Genomic DNA, 22,708 nt, shown 5'->3' with positions numbered 1-22,708 from the left:
ATAATATAGATAGATAGATAGATAGAAGGCCAATTCAAAATCAGTAAATTTGGGCTGTTCGGATATCCAAAGGCAAGCCCAAAAGATAAAGGCCCAAATGTAGTAAAACCCTGAACCTTAGTCAGGTTCAAGCACACACTCGGACACAAACGTTAGGCGCTTCAACAAAGAACCTCAAAAGCTTCAAACTTTCTTCTTGGGTAAGATTATTTCCTTCATTTTATTACAAATATGTATGTATATATGTATGAATCTATCGGTTTATGTTTGTTTCTTTAATGGGTTGTTGCTCAAATTTTTGACTAAATATTTTTTCATGTTGTTTATGTATATAGATATGTGTTTGTATGTGATTGGTGTTGGATTTTTGTTTCTTTTGTAGCTTTTGTGCAGTTTTTAAGGTGGCCTTATGTCTGGGTTTTCTATTTTAGTGTTAAAAGTTAGATTTTTTTAACTTAATATGTAATTGTTTGGGCTTGTTGAGCAATATGTGGTGACTATTTTTATTGATTTAGTTAGGTGAGTGGTGAGGCTACATGATTGTGATTAGGGGAATTGATTTTTCCGATGTTATTGCTAAGTGATAGAGTGCCATTTTTCTTTTTTGTGTATAGGAATCGGAATTTGGGGTCCTAAGAAAACAAGTACTAGTATTTAGGGTTTTATATCTGCTTTTCTATAAAAGAGGTTCTTTCACATTTGTTTAACGAAGGACTTGTATTGCAGTTTATTGTCATGGTTTTGATTCATGGTGGTCATATAGTCAGGGAGCAGAATCGTAAAGTTTCTTGAATGTTAAGGGTAGAGTTAAGGTTTCATTATGAGAGTCTAGGCTGGGTATGGTGTTTGTTTCTCTTTCTTTGTGTGAAGTTGCCTTGTGTTGTAGTCTTCTAGATCTTTGTCTTCATGCTTATTTACTGGTAATAATTTCATTATTGAGCAGCTCTTTGAGCTTGTCTAAATTATTGGTGCTTATGTACATTTCATTTAGTTGGTTATATTTTTTAATCTTCATTATGTTAAGTAGTTAATTTTGAGAAATTTCTCTGTTTTAAAATTTAAATTTATTAAACATACAAATCAAACAATTAGTGAGTCATCTCCTTTTAGCAAAATGGGCATAAATTTTCGTGACCTGTTACTCTATACCACTGCCTCCAATTTTATTTATTTTTTCTCTGTCCTTCACCTTGATCATAATTTGGGAGTATAGAAAGTGAGCAAGGCTTCTTCCAGTTCTCTTCTTCTTTTAATAACTAGTGTTGATCATGCCATTTTATTGTCGAAAGTAAACTTTGCCCAGGAACTATTTCTTCTCTTATTGTATAGTGTGTTTTTTGCAGCTAAACAATCATGTTGCATATAAAAACTCCCAAGTCAGGAAGAGCCAGAAGAGAGCTAAAAAAAATTGCTCCCAAACTTGTAAGTTCTAACTGTCTTAGTAATTGTTTGAATGCATCTTTGTATGATGAAACAATTACAGGTGCTTCACAAAATTGGTATCTAAGTGTAAAGTAATGGTTGCAGGTTGAAACTGGGAAGAAAACACTGATACTTCATGGCACAAAAACCAGCAATGTAATAAATTCTGTGCTGACTGAAATTTATCATTTGAAAAAGGATAATGCTGTTAAATATACCAAGAGGAATGACAATATTAGACCATTCGAGAGCGGTGGTGAAACATCACTAGAGTTTTATTCTCTTAAAACTGATTGCAGCCTCTTTGTGGTAAGCCCAAACAATGGGACTCTCTTTTATATACAAATTAATGTTATATTACATCTTATATAACTTGTTAGGCCCTTAATAACCTAAAAGAATATAATGAGATCTTAGGTCCAAATTTAGCACTTAAGCTTCTATTAAAAATTATGAAAAAAAAGTATATCGTTTCATAGGTTAGAATTCATGGTATACGGTGTATCTGTGATTACTAGAGCATTTGAAGAAAAGAAAAGGTCTACAGTGCTTAGAAGATTTCTGATTACTAAAACAGTTGCGCATGACGTGATTAAGTTGTTGGATGGAGTGTTGTTTGTTAGTATTCATTAGATTGGCTGTGCTTGTTTTAGTTAGTGTTCAACTTGAATAGAATTACCTTCTTAGTAATGTTAAAAAAAAAAATTTAAGTAGCTTGTGGCAACCTTCAATAAATTAGGTTAGTATGTAGTAATTGTTATCAATACAAAATAAGTGGATTTTTAAATGGTGCAGGTTTCTAGTTGGAGACACAACAGAGACTATATTAATTTAGTTGTTAATTGAGTATTGTTATGGTGGTTTTCTTAGCAAATTATTTAAAAAGAGATGTCCCAAGGCTTTGGATTGATAGATGGATGAAGAAATTTATATAGATTTAAAAGTGCTTTTTGAGGTACAATTACTTTATCTAATATCGGAAAGAGTGTAAAATCAAGATCAGTTCTATATAACACTTGAGACGGTCAAGTTATCTTGATCTAGTTCATACCCATCTGTCCTTCAATGATGTTCAGAGTTCCAAAGTAAAGCTAATCATGTAGTGATACAAGATCTGTCTTTTGAACATTTTTCTTGTTTCCAAACTCAGGAATCAGTGAATTCCTGACTTATATTTTCTGATTTTATGATGCTTTTGGTGTTTTTGTGTATCACTGAGAGATAATTCCAAGTGAAACAAGTAAGAAATGATGTTTCTGAGCTAATAACAGATAGAATTCAGATAGAGAAAAGTAGATTTGCAGAGAAAGAGTTAGAAACCAGAGAGAGAGAGAGAGAGAGAGAGAGAAATTCTGTTATAGAGAGAGAGATAGTTGGTGGAAATACTTCCATTTTTTCATGTCATAATTGCATAAACTGAAAGTACATGACTCAACAAGTATTTATGGACCATGAACTCCGTCACTAACTCCTGAAATGACAATAAATGACTTATCTACCCTTATTAACCCCCATACTCTACTATTACAGTACTAATAGTACTACTCAGTCACTGTTTCTGACACTAACACACTTTCGAAGTCATTATAATGTGCCTTAGTTCCATGCAGACCTTTGAACTTATTGAAGGACTATTTGAATAAATAATATATAATTTTATTCTGAAAAAAAATTGATCCTGTTGACCTATTATTTGTAGTTTAATACAACTGAGATATCTATCAAACATTTTCTTCCTGGTTTCTGCAGTTTGGTTCTCACTCAAAAAAACGGCCAGATAACCTCGTTATAGGCCGCACTTATGACCACCACATATATGATCTTGTTGAGGTTGGAATTGAAAATTTCAAAAGCATGCAATCATTCTCGTATGATAAGAGATTCGCTCCTCTTATCGGGTCAAAACCTTTCTTTGCTTTTATTGGGGAAGGATTTGAAAACATTGAAGAACTGAAGCATATTAAGGAAGTTTTGCTCGATCTGTTTCATGGACAGGTGCTCTTCTTTTGGCCCAAAATATTAATATCATGCTTTCCTGTATGTTCTGTAGCCTGTAAGCAATACTAATCTCACGTTTTTGAATTTAGGCTGTGACAAATCTAAACCTTGCTGGCCTAGACCGTGTTTATGTGTGTACAGCTGTGTCTTCAAATAAGGTTTTTTTCACTCATTGTGCACTGCGCATGAAGAAGTCCGGCACCATAGTGCCAAGGATGGAGTTGGTAGAAGTTGGTCCATCCATGGATTTGGTTATCAGAAGGCATCGTCTTGCTGACGAAAGCCTAAGAAAGCAATCTATGAAAACAGCTCCTGAATTGAAAATAAGAAAGGTTTAACCTTAATTTTCTTCTTAATCATGCTCGCCCTTTTCTCCATGGGCCAATTCTTTTACCTTACTTTTTTTTGTTTTTTCATCTGGATCAGGAGAAAAATGTTAGCCGTGATGTTATTGAAGGCAAAATTGGGAAAGTTTATATTCCGGATCAACAGGTGAGAGAAAAGTCACTTCACTAGAGATTCATTCATATAAAAATGTTCATATTTAATTTGTTAATGGCCATAACATGTCTTTCAAATTCTGTCTCTTCCTTTTTGCGTGTATAGGTTGGAAGCGTGCCCTTGCCTAACAAGTCCAAAGGATTAAAAAGGGAGCGACGGGAAGCAAAGACAAAAGGTGAAGGAAAGACACATGTTGATAAGAAGCCCAAGCAACAAGATTCCTAATTCTCTGCTGGCATATCGTAATTCTTATGGTTGTCCTGTTCCTGAATCATGATTATAGCTTAATAGTTATTGAAACATAACCTTAGTGTATCCATTTTTTCCATTGATTTTTGTTGTTTTGGATACACACTATAGAATGTTGTTTTGGATACACACTTTAGTTATGGATAGATTGAATTTGTTAAGTCAGTGTTGTCATACTTTTCAGTAGGGCTGAGCTTTCGATTCGGTTAACCGAATACCGAACCGAAATTACCAAAATATTTCGGTTCGGTTAACCGAACCGAAATATTTCGGTTTTTAATTCGGTTACGGTTTTTTGCGTATTTCGGTATTTCAATTTTTTCGGTTTTTTTACCGAATTAACCGAATAACCAAGATATTTAAAATAATATATATATATATATATATATATATATATATATATATATATATAGGCAAGTGCTCAAATACAAACTCCTTAGTGTACAAACGTACAAACAATCACTAAATAACTTGAACACAATCACTAAATGATTGAACATAATCACTAAATCTACCAGGAGGGTCTGATGGAGAGATAAGGGGAGGGGAGCACTTACGGGGCGGCATAGCCGAGTGGTGGTGCAGCGCGGCCGGCGGCAGCCGCGACGCCGGCACAAGGGCAGTGCTAGAAACACGATTGAGGGATAGAGACACGATTGAGGGAGATGAGAAAAGTAGTGGTGAATGTGTGTGTTTGTGTGTGTATAGCACTAATCAGTGAGGGAACAACCAGAGAGAGAGAGCCGCTAGCAGTGGTGGTGGTGGTTGGTGGTGGTGGGTGGTGATAGGTGGTGGGTGGTGGTGAGAGAGAGAGAGGCGCTGGGCAGTGGTGGTTGGTGGTGGATGGTGGAGAGAGAGAGAGAGTGGCGCTGGGCAGTCGTGGTGGTGGTGGGTGGGGTGGTCGTGGTGGTGGTGATTGGAGGTGATTGTGGTGGCGGTGGTGATGAATGTATGTATGTATTTGTTAAATTAAAATATCCTAATCACTAAATATTATTGTTATAATCACTGGTTTGTACGTTTGTACAGTAAGGAGTTTGTACTGGAGTAAGACCCTATATATATATATATATATTGTAAATATTATATTATATCTTATATAATATATAGTTATAACCCACGAAGACCCGGCGGCCTGACTTCAACTGACTGGTAATTGCTTGAGACAGATTCAGTCTAGGTAGTAGAGTTTGAAGGTTCATGCACCCAGCCATTTTACTTTTCTCAGACTTCCTTTTCCCCCAGTTTTACCATTCTCCGCGTGGTTAGAGAGGGTGCATAAACTTGTCGTCCAGTCTCCGTCAGGATTCCAACCCCAGGCCACATCAAATTTCAGAGAAGTGAAATTGTAACCGCTGAACACTTTTCCACCAGGGGAATGAATAGCTGCACTAAAAAACTGAAATTTTTTTGATTTTTCACCATTATTTTTGTGATTTTTGTTCATTGTTATAAAATTCGGTTTTTTTTTTCGGTATTCGGTTTTAACCGAAATAAAAAATTTGGTTCGGTAAAATACCTGAATTAAATTCGGTTCTCTATTCAGTTATAGTTTTTGAGCTTATTCGGTATTTCGGTTATTTCAATATTCGATAATTCGGTTCGATTTTTACCGAATATTCAGCCATACTTTTCAGTTTTGGTAGCTAGATAATTTGTGCTGCACAGCAACACAATGAAATGGGAATCAGGTGCTTTATGCATAGGGATGGCAATCGGGTCGGATCGGGTCGGGTTTCATGAAATCCATATCCAATCCGTTATATTTCGGATCGGATCGGGTTCGGGTTTGGATATTAAAATGTAAAATCCAAATCCAATCCGTCGGGTTTTTTCGGGTTTCGGATCGGATTCGGGTTTCAACCAGATATCTTAAAAAAAAATTAAAAATTATAAACCTGTCTGAACTATGATAATTAAGTATTTCTTTTTCAAAATTAAGATTATTGGATTGGATTCTATTGGTTTAAATTAGAATAATATAAACTTAAACCATATTAATTTTCATTATTACCAATATACAATATATTTTATACAATATATTATTAATGAAGTATTTGTCTTAAATAGAAACCCTTATTCCTTTAACCTAGTCCATTGATAATGAGAGTATTATATTACATTCATCCAAATAATTAAATATAAATATGTTATACACACACACACACACACATTCATATTAAATTATTTATAATATATATATATATATATATATATATATATATATATAATATTCGGATCTTTTTCGGGTTTCGGGTTCGGATCGGGTTCGGATAGGATTTCGGGTTTCGGATCGGGTTTCGGATCGATAGAGGTCATATCCATATCCAAATCCAAAAAATTTCGGGTACAAAAATCAAATCCATATCCAAATCCAAATCCAAAAATTCGGGTTCGGTATATCCAAAAATTCGGGTTTCGGATCGGGTATCCGTCGGATCGGATTATTTTGCCATCCCTATTTATGCATCCTCCTAGAATTCACAAAAATGATCAACTAAAGAAAGTAGAATATTGTGAAGACCATTAATTTAACACAATAGAACAGGGTATCTTTTTTTTTTTTTGACGGATCACAGGGTATCTTTTAATTCTTTTTTTCTTTTGTAATCCCCTTGTAGCCACTGGGTGGAGGTTGGATGAGTTCGTTTGAAAATAAAAACAACTTGTAAAACAAGTTTACAAGTGCAGAGTATTATAATTTGTAACATTCACAGTATTAAAATCACAGTTTATCACCTCAAAACAACTTGTGTAACAAACAGGAGGAATTCATGTCCCTGCAGAGCACAGAAACAAGTAGCAGACCGGGACTTGATTTGAAGAATAGAATCATGCCACCAAGTCCTCATTCAACCCCATTATCAGGATCCTTCACAAAGAGCAGTCTTGCTGCATTGCAAACTGCCAAGTCCAATTTGCGGTTGCTAGCAGCCTAGCAACAACTCCATTCCTGGCAGCAGAGTTGTCTAACAACCTCACCTCCAAATTGGCTAGTGCAGCATTAGCAAATAATCAAATAATCGATCCTGGATCTAGAGGTGGGTGATGACATCTAGGGGATGGTATCTTAGCAAACAATCAATCCTGGATCTGTAGTCTTGTACATCGCTTCCCTTCAAGGCACATCAAACTACAGATCAAGTTTTGCTAAACAAACTCATCAGTCCATTGACTGTGATGGTAACATCATCATCCATCAGTTTAATTCATGGCTTACTACTCGCATGTTGCATACATCTGTAACGTTGTCCAAGCACTGAACCCCATTATCAAAAATAATTTTTACCGTGCCATGCTGCTTCTCAGCACTACTTCTCCATCATAACTGTCTTGGAATATTATGTTAAATGTCTTGGTTTAGTTATGAGCCTCGTCCTGCTTTGTTTAATCCTAAAGGTTAATCAATGCTCGTGGTAGGATGCATTCCAGAAATTCTTCTATTGATGCACAAGTTCTTCTTATAAAAAATGCTGCAAAAGAATGTGGTTTCAAGATCCATGAACTAAATTATTTACCATGTATATTCTTGAACAGATAAGTACTAAAGTGAACTCAGCACATAAGAGTTATGATGCAATGTCATTAAGGTGCTAGTATATGTAATTAGCATTAACTTGCTTTACTTACAACTGCTCTGTACAATGCCAGAGGTTCTACTGCTGTCTGCTCGTACCAACTTTAAAATATGGTTGCTAAGCTTCACAGGGTAGTCTTTTACACAATTGATCAATGCAAATTTGCAATTCACAAAATTGACACCAAGCATGTAATATCCCAGAGCTCCAATTTCCTTACTGATCATGTACAATTTTTTTTGACAAGAGAGGTTAGATGTAGATTCCTGAAAATTGAAAACTAAAGGAAACCTTTTCAACACATTGATGAGCTTCCGTCCTCAAGGTTTAAGCTTGCACATAAAGAAAGTAACTCCTGAAATAGATGCCAAATATTAGCCCTCAATCACGGTTCTTTAAGGCTGAAGATAAAAGAGATGAATAAATCTGACATAGATAAAGAACAATATATTAATACAAAGATCTCTCAAGCGACACAAGACATTAAGATATGTAGTAGTAGACTAGTAGTAGTAATTACTGGTCATCTCATGGGGAAGGAAACTAGAGGTGGCAACTATACAAATAACACAAACAACATTCTTATCCACAACACTGAATCTCTGGAATCAATTTTTACTTGTATAACTGTTGTAACCTATCATATTAGTTACTGAGGCACAGACCAACACAATTATGAAATATGACATGAACAGTAGTTTCAGTCCCAATCTACGACAAAAGGTCAGTTATTTCAGTCAAAAGCCTTATGGTTCATGGTTTACCAAAATCAGGAAAACAGGAATGCCGGAAGCAAAACTGATAGAACAGGAAATTCAATACAGCAACACAATACTGTTTATTTAGTAACAGTGTTCCTGAATGTGACTGTATGGTTTTTAATGATTAGTAATCTCGCCTATAATTTGGTGGATGCAAGGAATAGAATGAATGTGGTTGCAAGCCCATGTATTTAATTTATCCTACATTACAGGTGCAACAATGCCAACTCTTGCTGACTGTCATCTTTTGAAGATAAGAAAACAATGGTCAGTGGGAAAAAAAAAAATGCAACTTCATACAAGGTAAGCCGCACCTCAACTGGATCTGACCCGTTACTGATCTCCGCTTTTTTCATTTCAAGCAATTGATTTGCCACCTGATTCAGCATTTGCGACTGCGCAACCTGTGAGGCATATCAAAGTGTTTGATCAGCTTCTTGCAGAGATACTTAAATAGGAATGCGACATAGTTTAATATTCATAGGATAATGCATAGACCAGTTCATCGAATACATACCACCACATACCCATGGATAATGACGAATAAAGTGCCGTGGTGATTCTTGACTACGAAGACAATAATGACATGAACATATGACAGAGTATAAACAGTTCAATGGACCAGTCTGACAGAGTCCTTTCTAAACCTTTTCATTTTTCAATGTTTATAATTACAGCCTTATCTTACATTCTCCTAATATTGGCTCTGTATATAACCTTTTGACACAGGAAGTTTACTGAACGACATCAGGAAGTGTGGAGTTTACTTGATGCTCATGGTATACCCTAGGAGAACTCTTGGCGCTGGAAGATTCTAGAAATCGTATGTAGATATTTCCACTTATACTTGTAGGCAAGGATCTTGAGAAAACCATTGATATCCCTTGTAACATCTCAAGTCTATATATTTGGTATTAGCAGCTTGTCGCCAACAGTTTGTTTTCTCTTGATGTCCAAGTTTACGCATTCACTAAAGGTTTACTGCTAGGCCGCACAGAGTGAAGGGCTGAAATATTAACTCTGCGACCTCATAAATGATGAGGAATATAATAAGCAGTGGGTCACAACAGTCAACTTAAAAATGCTTAACTAGATGGGGTTAACATGCAAAATACATAACCAAACCTGTAACAATTTCTCTACTGAGTCCTGGTAAAGAAACTGGCTAGCTCTGGCTTTCTCCTTGGTCAGACACAGTGAAGTCTGTCAAAATGTTCAGTATAAATCAACAGTACAAAAGATGCACGATTTGCATCATATTATCAGCAAAAGTGCAAGAAGTTACCTTCTGAACATATACTGTAAATGAATTACACATACGCCATCGTGAAGCTAACTGAGAATAGTAGCTGGCTGTATCTGCTAGTAATGCCTTCTCGAAGTTGTTGTAATAGAACTTCTTTCCAAGTCCCATATCAACAAAAAAAGTGGACACATTCTGTAACAATTCCCTGATAACGGGTGATTCCTCGTCACGATCCTTGTGATTCTGTAACCAAAGCACAAAAAGATTTAATTTTCATGTCCTCACTTACAAGAATGATCTAATACTGCATAGATTTGTCTGTGTGATAATGGATGTAAGACAAACTTTTTTATCAGTTAGTTTACTCCTCTTTTAAATAATTTTAACTTTTAAGAAACTGTGCATGCCTCTTGCTGTTCAAAGATAGAGGTAATGTCTAAGACCTATAGGATGGATAAGTTTATTCTATAAAATAGAAGTACCAGAGAAATTGCAGCAGCTTGAAACTTCTGATAATGTTCAGCACAGACCTGCGAAAGAACATTCCATATATCCTTGTTATTTCCACCACAGTAAAAGCATGAGTTTAGGGGGCTAAAACAGTTGGGAACTAATTTTCGGATTACCATAATTGATATTCTAGAAAGAAAATATTTTTATAAAAGCTTTAGTAAAAAACCAATTTGTTTTTTTTAAAAAAGTTGTGCTACACATAAATGAAGACTAAACAATAATTTTCTGGGGTAATTAAAACAATTCCCTGCAAGACTCAAAAAACAACTTATACAGGAATCATAGTAAACTTACCAAGTCATGAAAACAGTGAGCTGAAGTCTGGATAAGAGAGTTGCCATTATAACCCCGTTCCAGATAATGAAAAATTCCTGCAAGGCAGCTCGCCATTTTTTTGTACCTTGCCCACATGTTTGTAAGTTCTAGCAAAAGAGAAGAATCTATTTTATTCCATAAAGATGGCAGCACCTGTAAAATATTAGAACTAAATGTAAAACAAAGAGTTGAAGAAATACTTTTATTTAAAATCCTAGAAGTGTTTATCTCAGAAATGAAAAATGACTTGACAAATTGAAGTGAAATAATAATCAAGAAATGTAACTGTTTCTCTGTAAGTAAATTAAGAGATAACTAACAGCACAATTTTTACAGCTGCATATTCCTGTATAAACAATAGTCTCCAACCATTATTCCTTCTCTGTTTGAGCTGAATCCCTGCACTTATGTTGAGGGTTTGGGAGCCCAAAGGTTTACCAACCTATACTCCAAGGTGTTATCTGGTCTTCTACTAATATTATATCAGACACGTATACACATATGACATTTAACCATTTTCCTTAGTATGTCAGAACTCCAAAATTGCTGTAACCGAAGAAATGTACATAACTTCTTTTTTTTTTTTTTTTTAAACAAGCATCTGCATTAATGTCCTGGTCATAATACGGCTGATGAAGATATGTTTTGTACTTTTTTTCTCCCAATTATCAGTCCGGTCTGGTTATTGACAATAAGTCAATAACAGATATTTAAGTAATCATGCGCTCGACCTCTTCTTACCAAGAAGAAAAGGATAATGCTAGGGCAAACCTTTAAATTTAGTCCGTTTAATTTTCTTTGGACAGAGAAACAACTGAAGTAAATGCAGGACAGCATATATTAGTATATTACTCATTGAGAAAAGGACAATTTGCAGCATAACAGCTTATCTAAATTCATGATGTTTCCTCAACAATTTCATTACCAAATTCTGTCTAGTTCATCTATTTATTTTTAACTTCATATCAGTTTGCTGAAGACTCTGAAAATCTAAAATAAAGCTCTGTAACCTAAAAAACAAATTAAAGAATTGGAATATCCTCAAAATTCTAAATGTAACCATCACACGTTACTTGTTAAATGAGGACTGGCAAAAAGAAATGAATATAAGCATCTTGTGATCAAATAAATGCAGATGCCTATAATATTAACATAGCTTTGCCAACTTTTGATCTTTGATACGTAATATGAAATTATTTGCTATCATTGTTCAGATCTACGTACTAAGAGTGTTAAACACTCACCCTCATAGTAATGCCTTCAGCTAGAGCTCTCAAAAACCTTGCGCGAAGCTGCACTGCGTAACTATATGGATCTGGCTGTACAGACATGTGGTAGACACAGCTATGGGAAGTGAAGGATATGCATTCCAGAAAAATAAAGGTAGCTGCAGGTCAATCTAAAAACCTAAACAAATAACAATCTTTAATTTGCCAATAACGAGTCGCTTCAGATCAGTTTAACAAAATGATTACTAAGGTGCTACTCTCTAGGCATTGTATTTCAATTCAGCCCAGGTGCAGCAAACAGTGCTTATTGGGCAATCATCACCTAGTCTGTAACTTTGTTTCTAGTATGGCATAAAACACTCATAGGTTCTTGCCCTTTACAGGACATGTTCAGCTGAAAAACTAGTTCCTGTTTAGAATCTTTAAATATGGTGTCATTGGCCGGAAATCTAAGGGATAACTGGATTAGTGATACAATAAAGTGAAATAGGATTTACGCATAGTGTAAGAGAGAACTAAGCAGATACAGGGGTAGACTGAGGAGCATGCAGACTTGACGTTTATCTAATGCTTAAGTTTCCTCACCTTTTCGGGTACTCATATTTGTTAAGGGCTGCCTAGTAAGTATATATTCACTCAAAACAGAATTACAGAACACCCTCCTGAAAGGGCAATAATTTAAAATTCAGCATAATTCACAGTTCAGAGTGGCATGCTAGTATTACAATTCATGACTCATTATAATTTAGTAGTACATGCATTACTGAACAGGATTAACATATCCTCCAATATAACTACTCACACACATATGTGTGATAAAGGCAAATTGTAAGTACAAATCAAATATAGAATATAGCAAATCATAGAGTATTGAAACAAAAGATATACTTAATACTGATACTACACAAGTGCATCTGGATATAAAGAAATATTACAAATCACAGAGAGTGATAAAACTCAAATGATACTAGTAATGTGCGTTTGTAGGAAGATAAAAGCAAACTACATAGAGAAAAAACTAATATCAGCAATTAAATAAAAAAGGATACTCATAATATTTGATATAATCCTCAGATGTGAACAGCACCCCAGGTTGATATCCATCGAGTATCATCCTAGCTTTCTCACAACATTCTTCCACAACTTTCGAACCCTCCTCCCACGTTATAATTGGCCTCATCTTCCTACCTCAATCAGACCGACACCTAATTAATTTCAAACAAAACAAATCCAAAATCAGACTGCGGTACACAAATATTATATCGAACTTAATTGAGCACAACAGAAACATATCTAACTTCAGTCCCATATGCATTCCACTAAACACACACACGTGCAAACAATTACGATTTACCGTCTAGTCCTTGTTTTTCGCCAATTAACAAATAAAGCAAAAACAAAACAAAAGCAAGGAAACAGCCTAATTAACCATAATCCGTCGAGCAAACAACATACATTAGCGTCTACTCGAAACAATCTAGCCTTAATCACATTTTGCACAAATATAACCAACGCACACTGCACACACTATAGCTTCCTTACTAACAAAATTTCACAAACATTTGCACAAATATAACTGGAGGTGACCAAGAATCAAATCCAGAAACAGGGACTACTACTTCGAGCTATCTCCGATAAAAACAGCTTAAATATACCTAAGCAGTCGATTAAACATCATAACCCTAACTCAAATCAGTCATATTTAACTTGAATTACGCAAACAAAACTCACAATACCAGTAAATGCATAGACATAAACAACACACAAAATCCAAATCAGAGAGCGATGAACCAGAATTTTGAAATATCGAGCACAAAAATATAATCAACAAATTTCGTTTACTCTACGAAGGTCATCCGGGGGTTTCAAATATATTTTGCACCGTCTTGAAATAGATGACAAGTGGCGCTAACAAATCATAGAAAAGGAGAGGCGTTACTCATTTTTTTTTTTTTAATTTTCTGGAATTTTTAAAATAAAAATTTCAGTATTTGAAAAAACTTTAAAAATTATATTTTTCGTTTTCCAAAAATTATATGCTTGTACAAAGGAGAAGTCAAGTCGCGAAGTCAACTTTATTTTATTTTTTTAATTTTATAGAATTTTTGAAATATAAATCATTTGAATTCGAAAGAGTTTATATCAATAAAATAATTTGGAGTACTGAGTGCATTAGTACAAGGGTCCTGTTCCTTGACAACCACGTGTTAGATAAGGTTATCTAACATACTGTACGGGAGCCGTTAGATCTATATTTCAAAGGTCCAAATCCAATTTGAGATTTTAATGTATACGCTATAAAAAAACGCGGATAGGGAAAACTCCCTTCCGCGGTAAATAACCGCGGATAGGGAGTTTTCCCTTCCGCGGAAAATAACCGCGGATACATTAAAAACCCAAAATTGGATCTGAGCCCTTGAAATATAAATCCAATAGCCCCCGTACAGTGTGTTAGATAACCCTTATCTAACACCCGGTTGCTGTAGAACAGGACCCTTAGTATAAATAGTCAGAGTAACTTATCTCAAATCAATATACTTATATAAAGGAGAAGCGAGGGGCGTGTAGGTGGCGCCTCTCACATCGCTCCGTTCTGTTTTTCTAATTTTCCGGAATTTTTGGATGAAAAATATCAAAAATTAGAACTACCTTTTTTAGTTTCGGGTATATTAGAAGCAAGTTTCAGAATCTGATTTTGTTTCGAATTATTTATGGAATATAGTAGCTTGAAAGTTTTAATCTGATTTTGTTTCAGATTATTTAATTATGGGAAAGACAGATTATTTATGGAATATAGTAGCTTGAAAATTTTAATCTGATTTTGTTCAGATTATTTAATTATGGGAAAAAGTAGCAAACAAGTCTCTCTGCACCTATAAATACCCGTATAGATAGTAAGGTTTTGGATCATCTAAACACAACCTCCTCTCTCAATACCACAAACCTACCTGATAGTTCTCTTACTCGATTTTTAAAGGAGAAACGAGGGGCGTGTAGGTGGCGCCTCTCACATCGCTCCGTTCTATTTTTTTTAATTTTCTGGAATTTTTAGATGGAAAATATCAACAATTAGAAATACCTTTCTCTTACTCGATTTCTAACTCGGAGGTGTCGTTCTTCTGCAACGATAAGTGAAGGCTGTTTATACAGTAAAGGTTGTTGCAAGCAAATGTAGTTATAGACCGTTATATTAGAGTCGATAAATCCAAACACGGAAAAGAATATAGTCTTGACATGATATTGATGGTTGATGTAAATAAATTAATTATTAGTGATGTATGTTTGTTGGTTATTTTTTATAATATTTGTTTTATTCATCGGATATGTTTGTTGTTGTTAATTTTTATATTATTTATTTTGTATACATGAAAAAATTATTCATGCATTATCTGTTTCTTGACATGATATTGATAGTTGATGTCAATAAATTAACTATTAGTGATGTATGTTTGTTGGTTATTCTTTTATAATATTTGTTTTGTTCATCAGACATGTTTGTTGTTGTTAATTTTTATATAATTTACTTTGTATACATGAAAAAATTATTAATGCATTATCTGTTTGCTCGGTTCAAGCAACTTTTAAGAGGGTAGTTATATTTAAGTTAGATGTTTTTGTGCACAATCAATCCAAAAAAATTGGAGGAAGGTGACAATGTAAGAACATGATTACTTTTAAAAAAAACAAATAAAATAAAGTTCGTCATGCTTTAAATTGTTAATTACGTGTATAAATTTATTTTCATTTTTTCCACCATGAATTATAGTCCAATTTTGCAATTTTATTACTCCCTCCGTCCCAGTCATTTCTATACATTTTTCTTTTTGGGATGTCCCATCATTTCTATACATTCTTAAAATAGCAACTTTTAATAATGTAAAACACTATTACACCAACTACCTTACTCCACTATCTTCATTTTATAATAATATAAACACTATTACCCCCACTACTTTCTTCCACTATCACAAATTTATAATTAAATATAAATGGGTCCCGTCATTTTACCCACTTTTCATCCCATTTTACTCATTTTTTACACTTTTTCTTGGTCTCCGTGTCCACACCAAACGTATATAACCTACTGGGACGGAGGGAGTATATATTAGTATTGGTATTACATCAAGATTTTTAAAATATAAATTTATTTTATCCTACAAATATTAATTTTGAAATATTAATATACTTTTTATAGACAGTCATAAAATTATTTTATTCTACAAATATTAATATTAAATCATTAATATAATTTTTATAGGCCGCCGCAACGCGCGGCTTCTCAACTAGTATTCAATATAAAGGAGAAGCGAGGGGCGTGTAGGTGGCGCCTCTCAGATAGCACCATTCTATTTTTCTAAAATTTTTGGATGAAAAATATCAAAAGTAAAAATTATTTTTTTTTGTTTCAGATTATTTGATATGGTATATATCTTGGCATAAATTATTCTGATTCTGTTTCAGATTATTTATGGAATACAGTAGCTTGCAAGTCAGTTTTTTAATCTGATTCTGTTTCAGATTATATATTATTATGGAAAAGAATATCACACAAGTCTCTCTGACTCTCTGTACTTATAAATACCTCTCTAGGTAGTAGGGTTTTGAATCATCTAAACACAACCTTCTCTCTCGATACCACAACCCTACTCACTGGTAGTGCCGTTCTCATGCAACGACATCGTAACCCGTTTTATTTTGGGAAGCTATCGTTCTACACATATGATGAGGGGACGAATACGCTTCATAAACATTTTTTTGTGCCTATTTATCTTCTCTATCTAATACAATAATGATTTACACTATGATAGATGTTTTAAATGGCAATAGAGATGATTCATTGACAAGAGTAAGAGTTTGTCGGATGTGGGAGTAGACTGCTATCTCATGAATTTATATTGATGTTTTTGCACACAACCAATCCAAATAAATTGGAGGAATGAGTCACTAATATACACCTGCATAAATTGGAATTCATACGTCTCGACATGATTAATGTTCGTATAACTAGAACATAATGTTTATCTCTATTAAAACTGAGGATGGTTTCGGATTTGCATCTCAATATCTTTTTGACTTTAACGCACTTATGTTCTTGCAAACTTACTGTCTGTTTTATTGGTCAATCTGTCATCAATCAGTTCTGTTAAAGAGTCTTATGCTTTTTACATGTAGGGCATGATGTATATGTCTAAGAAGTAGTGTTTGAATTTTAATAAAAATATTAGTGAAAAACATGCTTATTTTTAAAAAAAACACACAACTAAGATTAAGATTCGTCATGCCTTAAATCGTTAATTACATGTAGAAATTTATTTAATTTCATTTTTTCACTCATAAATTATAGTCCAATTTTGTAATATAATTAATAAGGAGAAGCGAGAGGCGTGTAGAATTATTAATATAATTTTTTATAGGTCGCCGCAACGCGCGACTTCTCAACAGTATACTTATATAAAGGAGAAGCGAGGGGCGTGTAGGTGGCGCCTCTCACATCGCTCCGTTCTATTTTTCTAATTTTCTGGAATTTTTGGATTAAAAAAATCCAAAATTAGAACTCCTTTTTTTAGTTTGAGGTATATTAAAAGTAAGTTTCAGAATCTGATTTTGTTTAAGATTATTTATGGAATATAGTAGCTTGAAAGTTTTAATTTGATTTTGTTTCAGTTTATTTAATTATGGGAAAGAGTAGCATACAAGTTATGGAATATAGTAGCTCTATTGGTATTACATCAATATTTTTATAATATAAATTTTTTTTCCTACAAATATTAATTTTGAAACATTAATATACATTTTATAGACAGCCACAAAATTATTTTATTCTACAAATATTAATATTAAATCATTAATATAATTTTTATAGGCCGCCGCAACGCGCGGCTTCTCAACTAGTTAAAAACAACGGTTTTTCTAGTGTGTGCCCATGGGCACACAATAAGCACAAAATTTGATAGTTTTTCTATGTTTTGATTGGCTTGCACTCCTTTAATAAAGATGGCCCCCTGCATTCACACCAACCACACCAATAAAAACACACCAAATTTATGAGTTTCCGTGCTTAGCATGTGCCCATGGGCACACACTAGACAAATCCTAAAAACAAAACAAGAAGCGTGAAATAGTTTGGAGTACTGAGTGCATTAGTATAAAGAGTCAGAGTAAATTATCTCAAGTTAAAAATAAAACAGAAAGCGAAAAAATTGTGGGTGAAGTTCGGTGGCTCTATTCTATTTTTCTAATAATTTTTTGGAATTTTTTAAATATAAATTTCAATATTAAAAATAAAATTCAAGATTACCTTTTTCAGTTTCGAAATTATTTGAAGGAGAAAATTAATTTTATCTTTTTCGGTGTTAGAAAAAGTTTCAAAATTCAATTTTTAGGTGAAAACGAAATTTAAATCTCAAACTTTATCCATTTCTATTGATTTTTAAATATCCGATTAATACAAAGTGCTCAAACCAATAAATTCACTTTCCTCGTAATTAATACTAATTTATAAATTTTTTAAAATGAATAATGCTTGGTTTACATAATTATGTACAAAAATTTGTAAATAATGACATGTGGTGGGTTTTAATTGGAATTTGAAATGAGTCTAACGTATTTATATAACAACCTAAATTAAAACTCACCACATCAATTGCAACGTCTTATGTACAAAATTTTTCCACACAATTTTATTCATCTAGCACTGCTCTTTTGAAATTATTTTGCACAACATCAATTTTTTTATTAAAAAAAAAAGAACGAATATGTATATTTGACAACTGAAAACATGTATGGAGTAACAAATTCTGGCTTGAATTTAAAATATGAAAAATGAACCCATATTTTCAGAAAGCACATGCTATTTGATATTAGTCAAAACCTGCTGCTCCGTCCGTTCCCTTGATATGTATACGTTTGGATTGGACACAGAGATTAAAATTGATAAATTTTTAGGAGTGGATGAAAGTAGTGAGTGGTTGGGTTTTTTATATTATAAAAAATTACCATTTTGGGAAGGTTTTGAAATGTACTCCCTCCGTCCCATATTGAGTGAGCTGGTTTGACTTTCACGGAGATTAAGAAAAAGATAGTAAGTTTAGTTGAAAAGTGGGTAAAGTTGTGGGACCTATCAATATTTAATAATAGATTTGAGATAGTGGAGGAAGATAGTGGGTGTAATAGTGTTTATAATGGGCTGGCAATATCAGACACGACCCGAACCCGACCCAAACCCGTAACCCGATTTACTGAGACAAAACCCGAAAGTGACCCGAAAATCACCCGTTTTGACACGAAATGGACCTGACATGACCCGAAATTCTAATTTCGTTTCTAATAACTTCAATTTTCAGTTTTATTCAATTTTAAGTGATTTTAACTTGACCCGAAATCGACTCGAAATTGACCCGATTGCTGACACGAACACGACCCGTTACCCGAAACTGCCACCCCTAACTTTATATTATTATAGAATGGAGATAGTGGAAGAAAGTAGTGGGTGTAATAGTAAAAAGTAGTGTTCAAAAATAGTAAGTACGATAGGTTCATTCTTTTTGGGACGTCCCCAAAAAGAATAAGGGTCACATAAAATGGGACAGAGGGAGTATAGAATTGAATGAGACATCAAAAAAAAAAGTGTATAGAAATTAGATGGATGGAGGGAGTATAACTTTATTAGCTATCAAATTTGACTCAAAAATATCAATTTATAAATTTAATATGTTTATAAATTTATAAAGACATTACAAAAATATTATCCAGCACTTCCAATCGAAGCCCAAAGAGCTGTTGTGATAAATTTGGTGTACAACACCAATTATGAAAGCAGCCACAGACCCACAATCGACCCGGCCCAGATATGTTTATAATATTATCCGGAATCACTCTGCAGCACTGGCCTCCATTTCTGCGGTGCCATGGCCTGCTCAGTGAACTTGAGCTTCTCAGCGCTTATCTCACCATATAAAACCCTAATTCAGGTAACTTTTTATTAACCCATTTTATGATATCTTCGATTACATATATATATGTGCTCCAAATATAATGTCAATTCACTGAGCTATTATATGAAAACTGCTCATTCTCGTTCTTTACTAAATTAATTTTTTAAATGGGTCAATTTGGGGTTTCTGAATTTATAAAGGTATGCAAGTGAGGCTAGGAGTCTTATAATCAACTGGAACACAAGTAGTGAACTATCAGTAATGCACACCAACCTTATGATAATTTGTTAGAACTAAAATTTGAATGACTAGCCTCTAGCTTTAACTTGTCATATAAATTTTGATTTTCGGCATCAAGTTTTTTATGCTAGTGTTTTCTTTTATATTATATAACCATAGATATCAGGTGAGAAATTAGAGAGAACTAATAAATTTTATATTATATAACCATAGATATCAGGTGAGAAATTAGAGAGAACTAATAAATTTATGTGCATGTAGTGCATGTAGTGTATAGTTTGAACTTTTTTGTGAAAATGAATTTCCAAATGTTATGTTAATATAATAGAAACTTTTAGATGATTTACTCTCTTAATTGTTTTTAATAGAATAATTGAATGATGTATAGAAAAACCAAACTTATAATTCATGGGATTTAGGATTTCTTGGGAGGTAAGGAATTATGTTTTCCAGATGGCACAATCACATTACTTTACTCCATTTTATGCAGCCTACTTGTCATATTATGGATTTCATTCTCAAGATGAATATGTCAACACATTTAATGACAAAAGATTACAACTTACCTCCGTAACTGCATTAACCCCTATATAACGATATGACAACTTACCTCCATAACTGCATTAACCCCCTATATAACGATATGACAAGTTTCAACAAGAAAATGTTAAAACTTACTCAAGGATGTATAACATAGTCTTCTTATTCTTTAATGGATACTCGTGCATCTTTTCTATTGAAGCATCCTAAACATGATAAGCCTTTTGTCGGCAGCAGATAGGCTTTATTAAGATTTGCAACAACAAAATCTACAACCTTTATTAACAAATTGATGCATGGTAAATCTTAATCTCAACCATATAGTTATACATCATTATGTAACATAAGCTCTTTTTCAGAAACATTTATCTCTTGGGGTTACCTTTTCCGAACTAGAGGAAGAACTAACAAGTCAAAACTATTAAATTAAGTTGAGCTTGAACATCGTCTAAAATCTTGATTAAATTGTTTTAAGTCTTGAAACAATTTATATATCGAAATGGGATAAATATGGGTGTGGAATATGTTTCCTGTTCTATTAAAAATCAGAGTAATTTGAATTTTTTTTTCCAAGGTACTTATATCTATCTACCTATAGTGCACAGTTCTGCTAAGACAATTAATTAAGAGTTTTAATGTCTGGCCAGAGCGTTATCTTATTAAGTTTTAATCTAATTTTTTTTGTAGAACTTTAACTACTGGTTCTCAACTGAGTGGTCTGTAAGGTCATTGTAAATTTGCTTTAATTTCCCTGTAGCAAACTCTTGGACATTGTTGTAGCTATTTCCTTTACAATGTAACTATGTGTTTACATTTTGATAACAACCAAACTGATATTCGTGTATCATTGGTCTACCATTCTACCTATGCAATTGTCTGGTTCATGGAAAATGAATATCTTATATGTTATTGGGTGGGCATACTTCTGAATTGATATCTGTGTAATTGTTGTAGAATATACACCTGACGAGATCACGCAGAAGTCTGCTAAAACCAACCACCTGTGGAACAGGTTATATCTTTTGTCTACTTGTACTAATTTATTTTTGCTATTGGCTACCACCATGCTGTGGCTTAATTTGTATATTATATTATTATCTCTCACAATATTATTTATTTGGAACTGTATAAAAAACATTTAAAGTAATTAAGTGTGGCCAGAGTGCGCTTCCTTTAAAAATTTAATAAATACTTCTTACAGAACATGGAATTGGCTGTCAGACTGTTAGTTTTGCCTTCAGCTACATACCAGGTATTTGACATTCCGGGTTCATGCTTTATTATTGTAACCCATAGAATGCACCTCTTCCCTTTTAGTTGCAAATACTTGCAGACTTGCAGTAGTCTACCAGAGTACCAAAGTTCCGAGTCAGTGTGCGACTGTGTCAACTCCACTTGATTAAAATATCTTAAATAGCAAGATACAATTGACAGCTAAGGACTAAGGTCATGGTGAACTTGATTTGTGATTTTTTGATTTCATGGTGCTTCAAAGAGATCTTATAAACACTCAGTATTAATAAAATTAAATCAGATTTAGAGTCTACACATATATAGTCAAAGTAAAAAATGGATAAAGGTGGCACACTTTAATTGAGGATGGGAGCATGGCACTGTTTCTCTCTTCTCTATTGCAGCACACAGCGGTTAACAATTTCATCACGATTATGAAACAATAATATGAAACAGAGACCATCTTCATTCTCTTATGTTGGACTTGTGATTAGTGCAAGGAACATTATATCGAGTTCTCATGTATAGATGTTAAGGCTGTGATTACATAGGTACTCAAATATAACCTTGAATTGGAAATTTGATTGAGCTGACGCTTCAAATTTTGTTTGCAGTTGTCAAAATTCTTCGTCATGAATGCTTGGCTAGTGGCATACTCTCTGTAAATGCAACCTGCCATTGCCTACAAATGGCAGCCCGTGCACATTTGTCTGCACGAATTTCTAATCATTGTAATGTAAGTCCAAAAACTTATATCGTAATATCAGGTTTCTGGGTGGGACCTGATATTGAAGATGGCTGGGGTTTTATAGAAGCTTTTGTTAATCAGATCTATTGATTTTCCTAGTTTCCATATATTAGCGTAGAGCGATTAACGCATGCTTATGTTGTCATCCTCTTTATTGTCCATTTTGCCTGAAATTAAACTGCAATGTTCAACTAATCAACT

General features: G+C 33.7%; 3 protein-coding genes across 9 annotated transcripts; 2 read left to right on the top strand and 1 right to left on the bottom strand.

Moving 5' to 3' along the window:
• Nucleotides 1-43: 43 nt before the first annotated feature.
• On the top strand, nt 44-4,331 carry LOC108200494 (ribosome production factor 2 homolog). 2 transcript variants are annotated; one of them, XM_017368667.2, is made up of 7 exons: nt 44-200; nt 1,344-1,422; nt 1,528-1,731; nt 3,172-3,417; nt 3,510-3,752; nt 3,847-3,912; nt 4,027-4,331. In XM_017368667.2, the coding sequence occupies exons 2-7, from the start codon at nt 1,354-1,356 to the stop codon at nt 4,144-4,146; spliced, it is 948 nt and encodes a 315-aa protein (XP_017224156.1). In that variant the 5' UTR covers nt 44-200; nt 1,344-1,353; the 3' UTR covers nt 4,147-4,331. The 2 variants fall into 2 exon arrangements, with proteins under 2 accessions (XP_017224156.1, XP_063941152.1); XM_064085082.1 differs by lacking the exon at nt 44-200 and adding an exon at nt 873-920.
• A 2,487-nt stretch (nt 4,332-6,818) lies between these two features.
• LOC108200431 (cullin-1) lies at nt 6,819-13,767 on the bottom strand. Of its 5 annotated transcripts, none has more exons than XR_010287781.1 (10): nt 13,655-13,767; nt 12,862-13,017; nt 11,828-11,927; nt 10,563-10,736; nt 10,238-10,285; nt 9,795-9,998; nt 9,635-9,712; nt 8,824-8,913; nt 7,801-8,103; nt 6,819-7,643 (listed from the first exon to the last, which is right to left on the bottom strand). XR_010287781.1 is itself a non-coding variant. In XM_064084942.1 (9 exons), the coding sequence occupies exons 2-9, from the start codon at nt 12,990-12,992 to the stop codon at nt 8,044-8,046; spliced, it is 885 nt and encodes a 294-aa protein (XP_063941012.1). In that variant the 5' UTR covers nt 12,993-13,017; nt 13,549-13,708; the 3' UTR covers nt 7,756-8,043. The 5 variants fall into 5 exon arrangements, 1 of the variants encoding a protein (XP_063941012.1); XR_010287780.1 differs by having other exon boundaries at nt 13,549-13,708; XR_010287782.1 differs by having other exon boundaries at nt 13,544-13,702.
• A 5,841-nt stretch (nt 13,768-19,608) lies between these two features.
• LOC108201899 (uncharacterized) lies at nt 19,609-22,702 on the top strand. Of its 2 annotated transcripts, XM_017370235.2 has the most exons (4): nt 19,609-19,782; nt 21,481-21,538; nt 21,728-21,778; nt 22,374-22,702. In XM_017370235.2, exons 1-4 carry the CDS (start codon nt 19,720-19,722, stop codon nt 22,595-22,597), a joined length of 396 nt encoding a protein of 131 aa, XP_017225724.1. In that variant the 5' UTR covers nt 19,609-19,719; the 3' UTR covers nt 22,598-22,702. The 2 variants fall into 2 exon arrangements, 1 of the variants encoding a protein (XP_017225724.1); XR_010287267.1 differs by lacking the exon at nt 21,728-21,778 and having other exon boundaries at nt 19,622-19,782; nt 22,374-22,666.
• The last annotated feature ends 6 nt before the right edge of the window (nt 22,703-22,708 follow it).

Source organism: Daucus carota, chromosome 9 (assembly GCF_001625215.2).
Source record: "Daucus carota subsp. sativus chromosome 9, DH1 v3.0, whole genome shotgun sequence".
Lineage (NCBI taxonomy): Eukaryota > Viridiplantae > Streptophyta > Magnoliopsida > Apiales > Apiaceae > Daucus > Daucus carota.
Note: the sequence above shows the minus strand (reverse complement) of the source record. Positions and strands in the feature narration are given on the sequence as shown.

What these genes read in the sequence shown, in the direction of transcription:
- LOC108200494 (XM_017368667.2), top strand. Translation starts at nt 1,354, where the DNA reads ATGTTGCATATAAAAACTCCCAAGTCAGGAAGAGCCAGAAGAGAGCTA. An exon ending in CTGATTGCAGCCTCTTTGTG is followed by an intron (nt 1,732 to 3,171) that starts GTAAGCCCAAAC and finishes TGGTTTCTGCAG; the next exon opens with TTTGGTTCTCACTCAAAAAA. An exon ending in TCGATCTGTTTCATGGACAG is followed by an intron (nt 3,418 to 3,509) that starts GTGCTCTTCTTT and finishes TTTTGAATTTAG; the next exon opens with GCTGTGACAAATCTAAACCT.
- LOC108201899 (XM_017370235.2), top strand. Translation starts at nt 19,720, where the DNA reads ATGGCCTGCTCAGTGAACTTGAGCTTCTCAGCGCTTATCTCACCATAT. An exon ending in ACCAACCACCTGTGGAACAG is followed by an intron (nt 21,539 to 21,727) that starts GTTATATCTTTT and finishes TACTTCTTACAG; the next exon opens with AACATGGAATTGGCTGTCAG. An exon ending in TGCCTTCAGCTACATACCAG is followed by an intron (nt 21,779 to 22,373) that starts GTATTTGACATT and finishes TTTTGTTTGCAG; the next exon opens with TTGTCAAAATTCTTCGTCAT.
- LOC108200431 (XM_064084942.1), bottom strand. Translation starts at nt 12,992, where the DNA reads ATGAGGCCAATTATAACGTGGGAGGAGGGTTCGAAAGTTGTGGAAGAA. An exon ending in CTGAAGGCATTACTATGAGG is followed by an intron (nt 10,737 to 11,827) that starts GTGAGTGTTTAA and finishes AATATTTTACAG; the next exon opens with GTGCTGCCATCTTTATGGAA. An exon ending in CTCACTGTTTTCATGACTTG is followed by an intron (nt 10,286 to 10,562) that starts GTAAGTTTACTA and finishes GTTCTTTCGCAG; the next exon opens with GTCTGTGCTGAACATTATCA.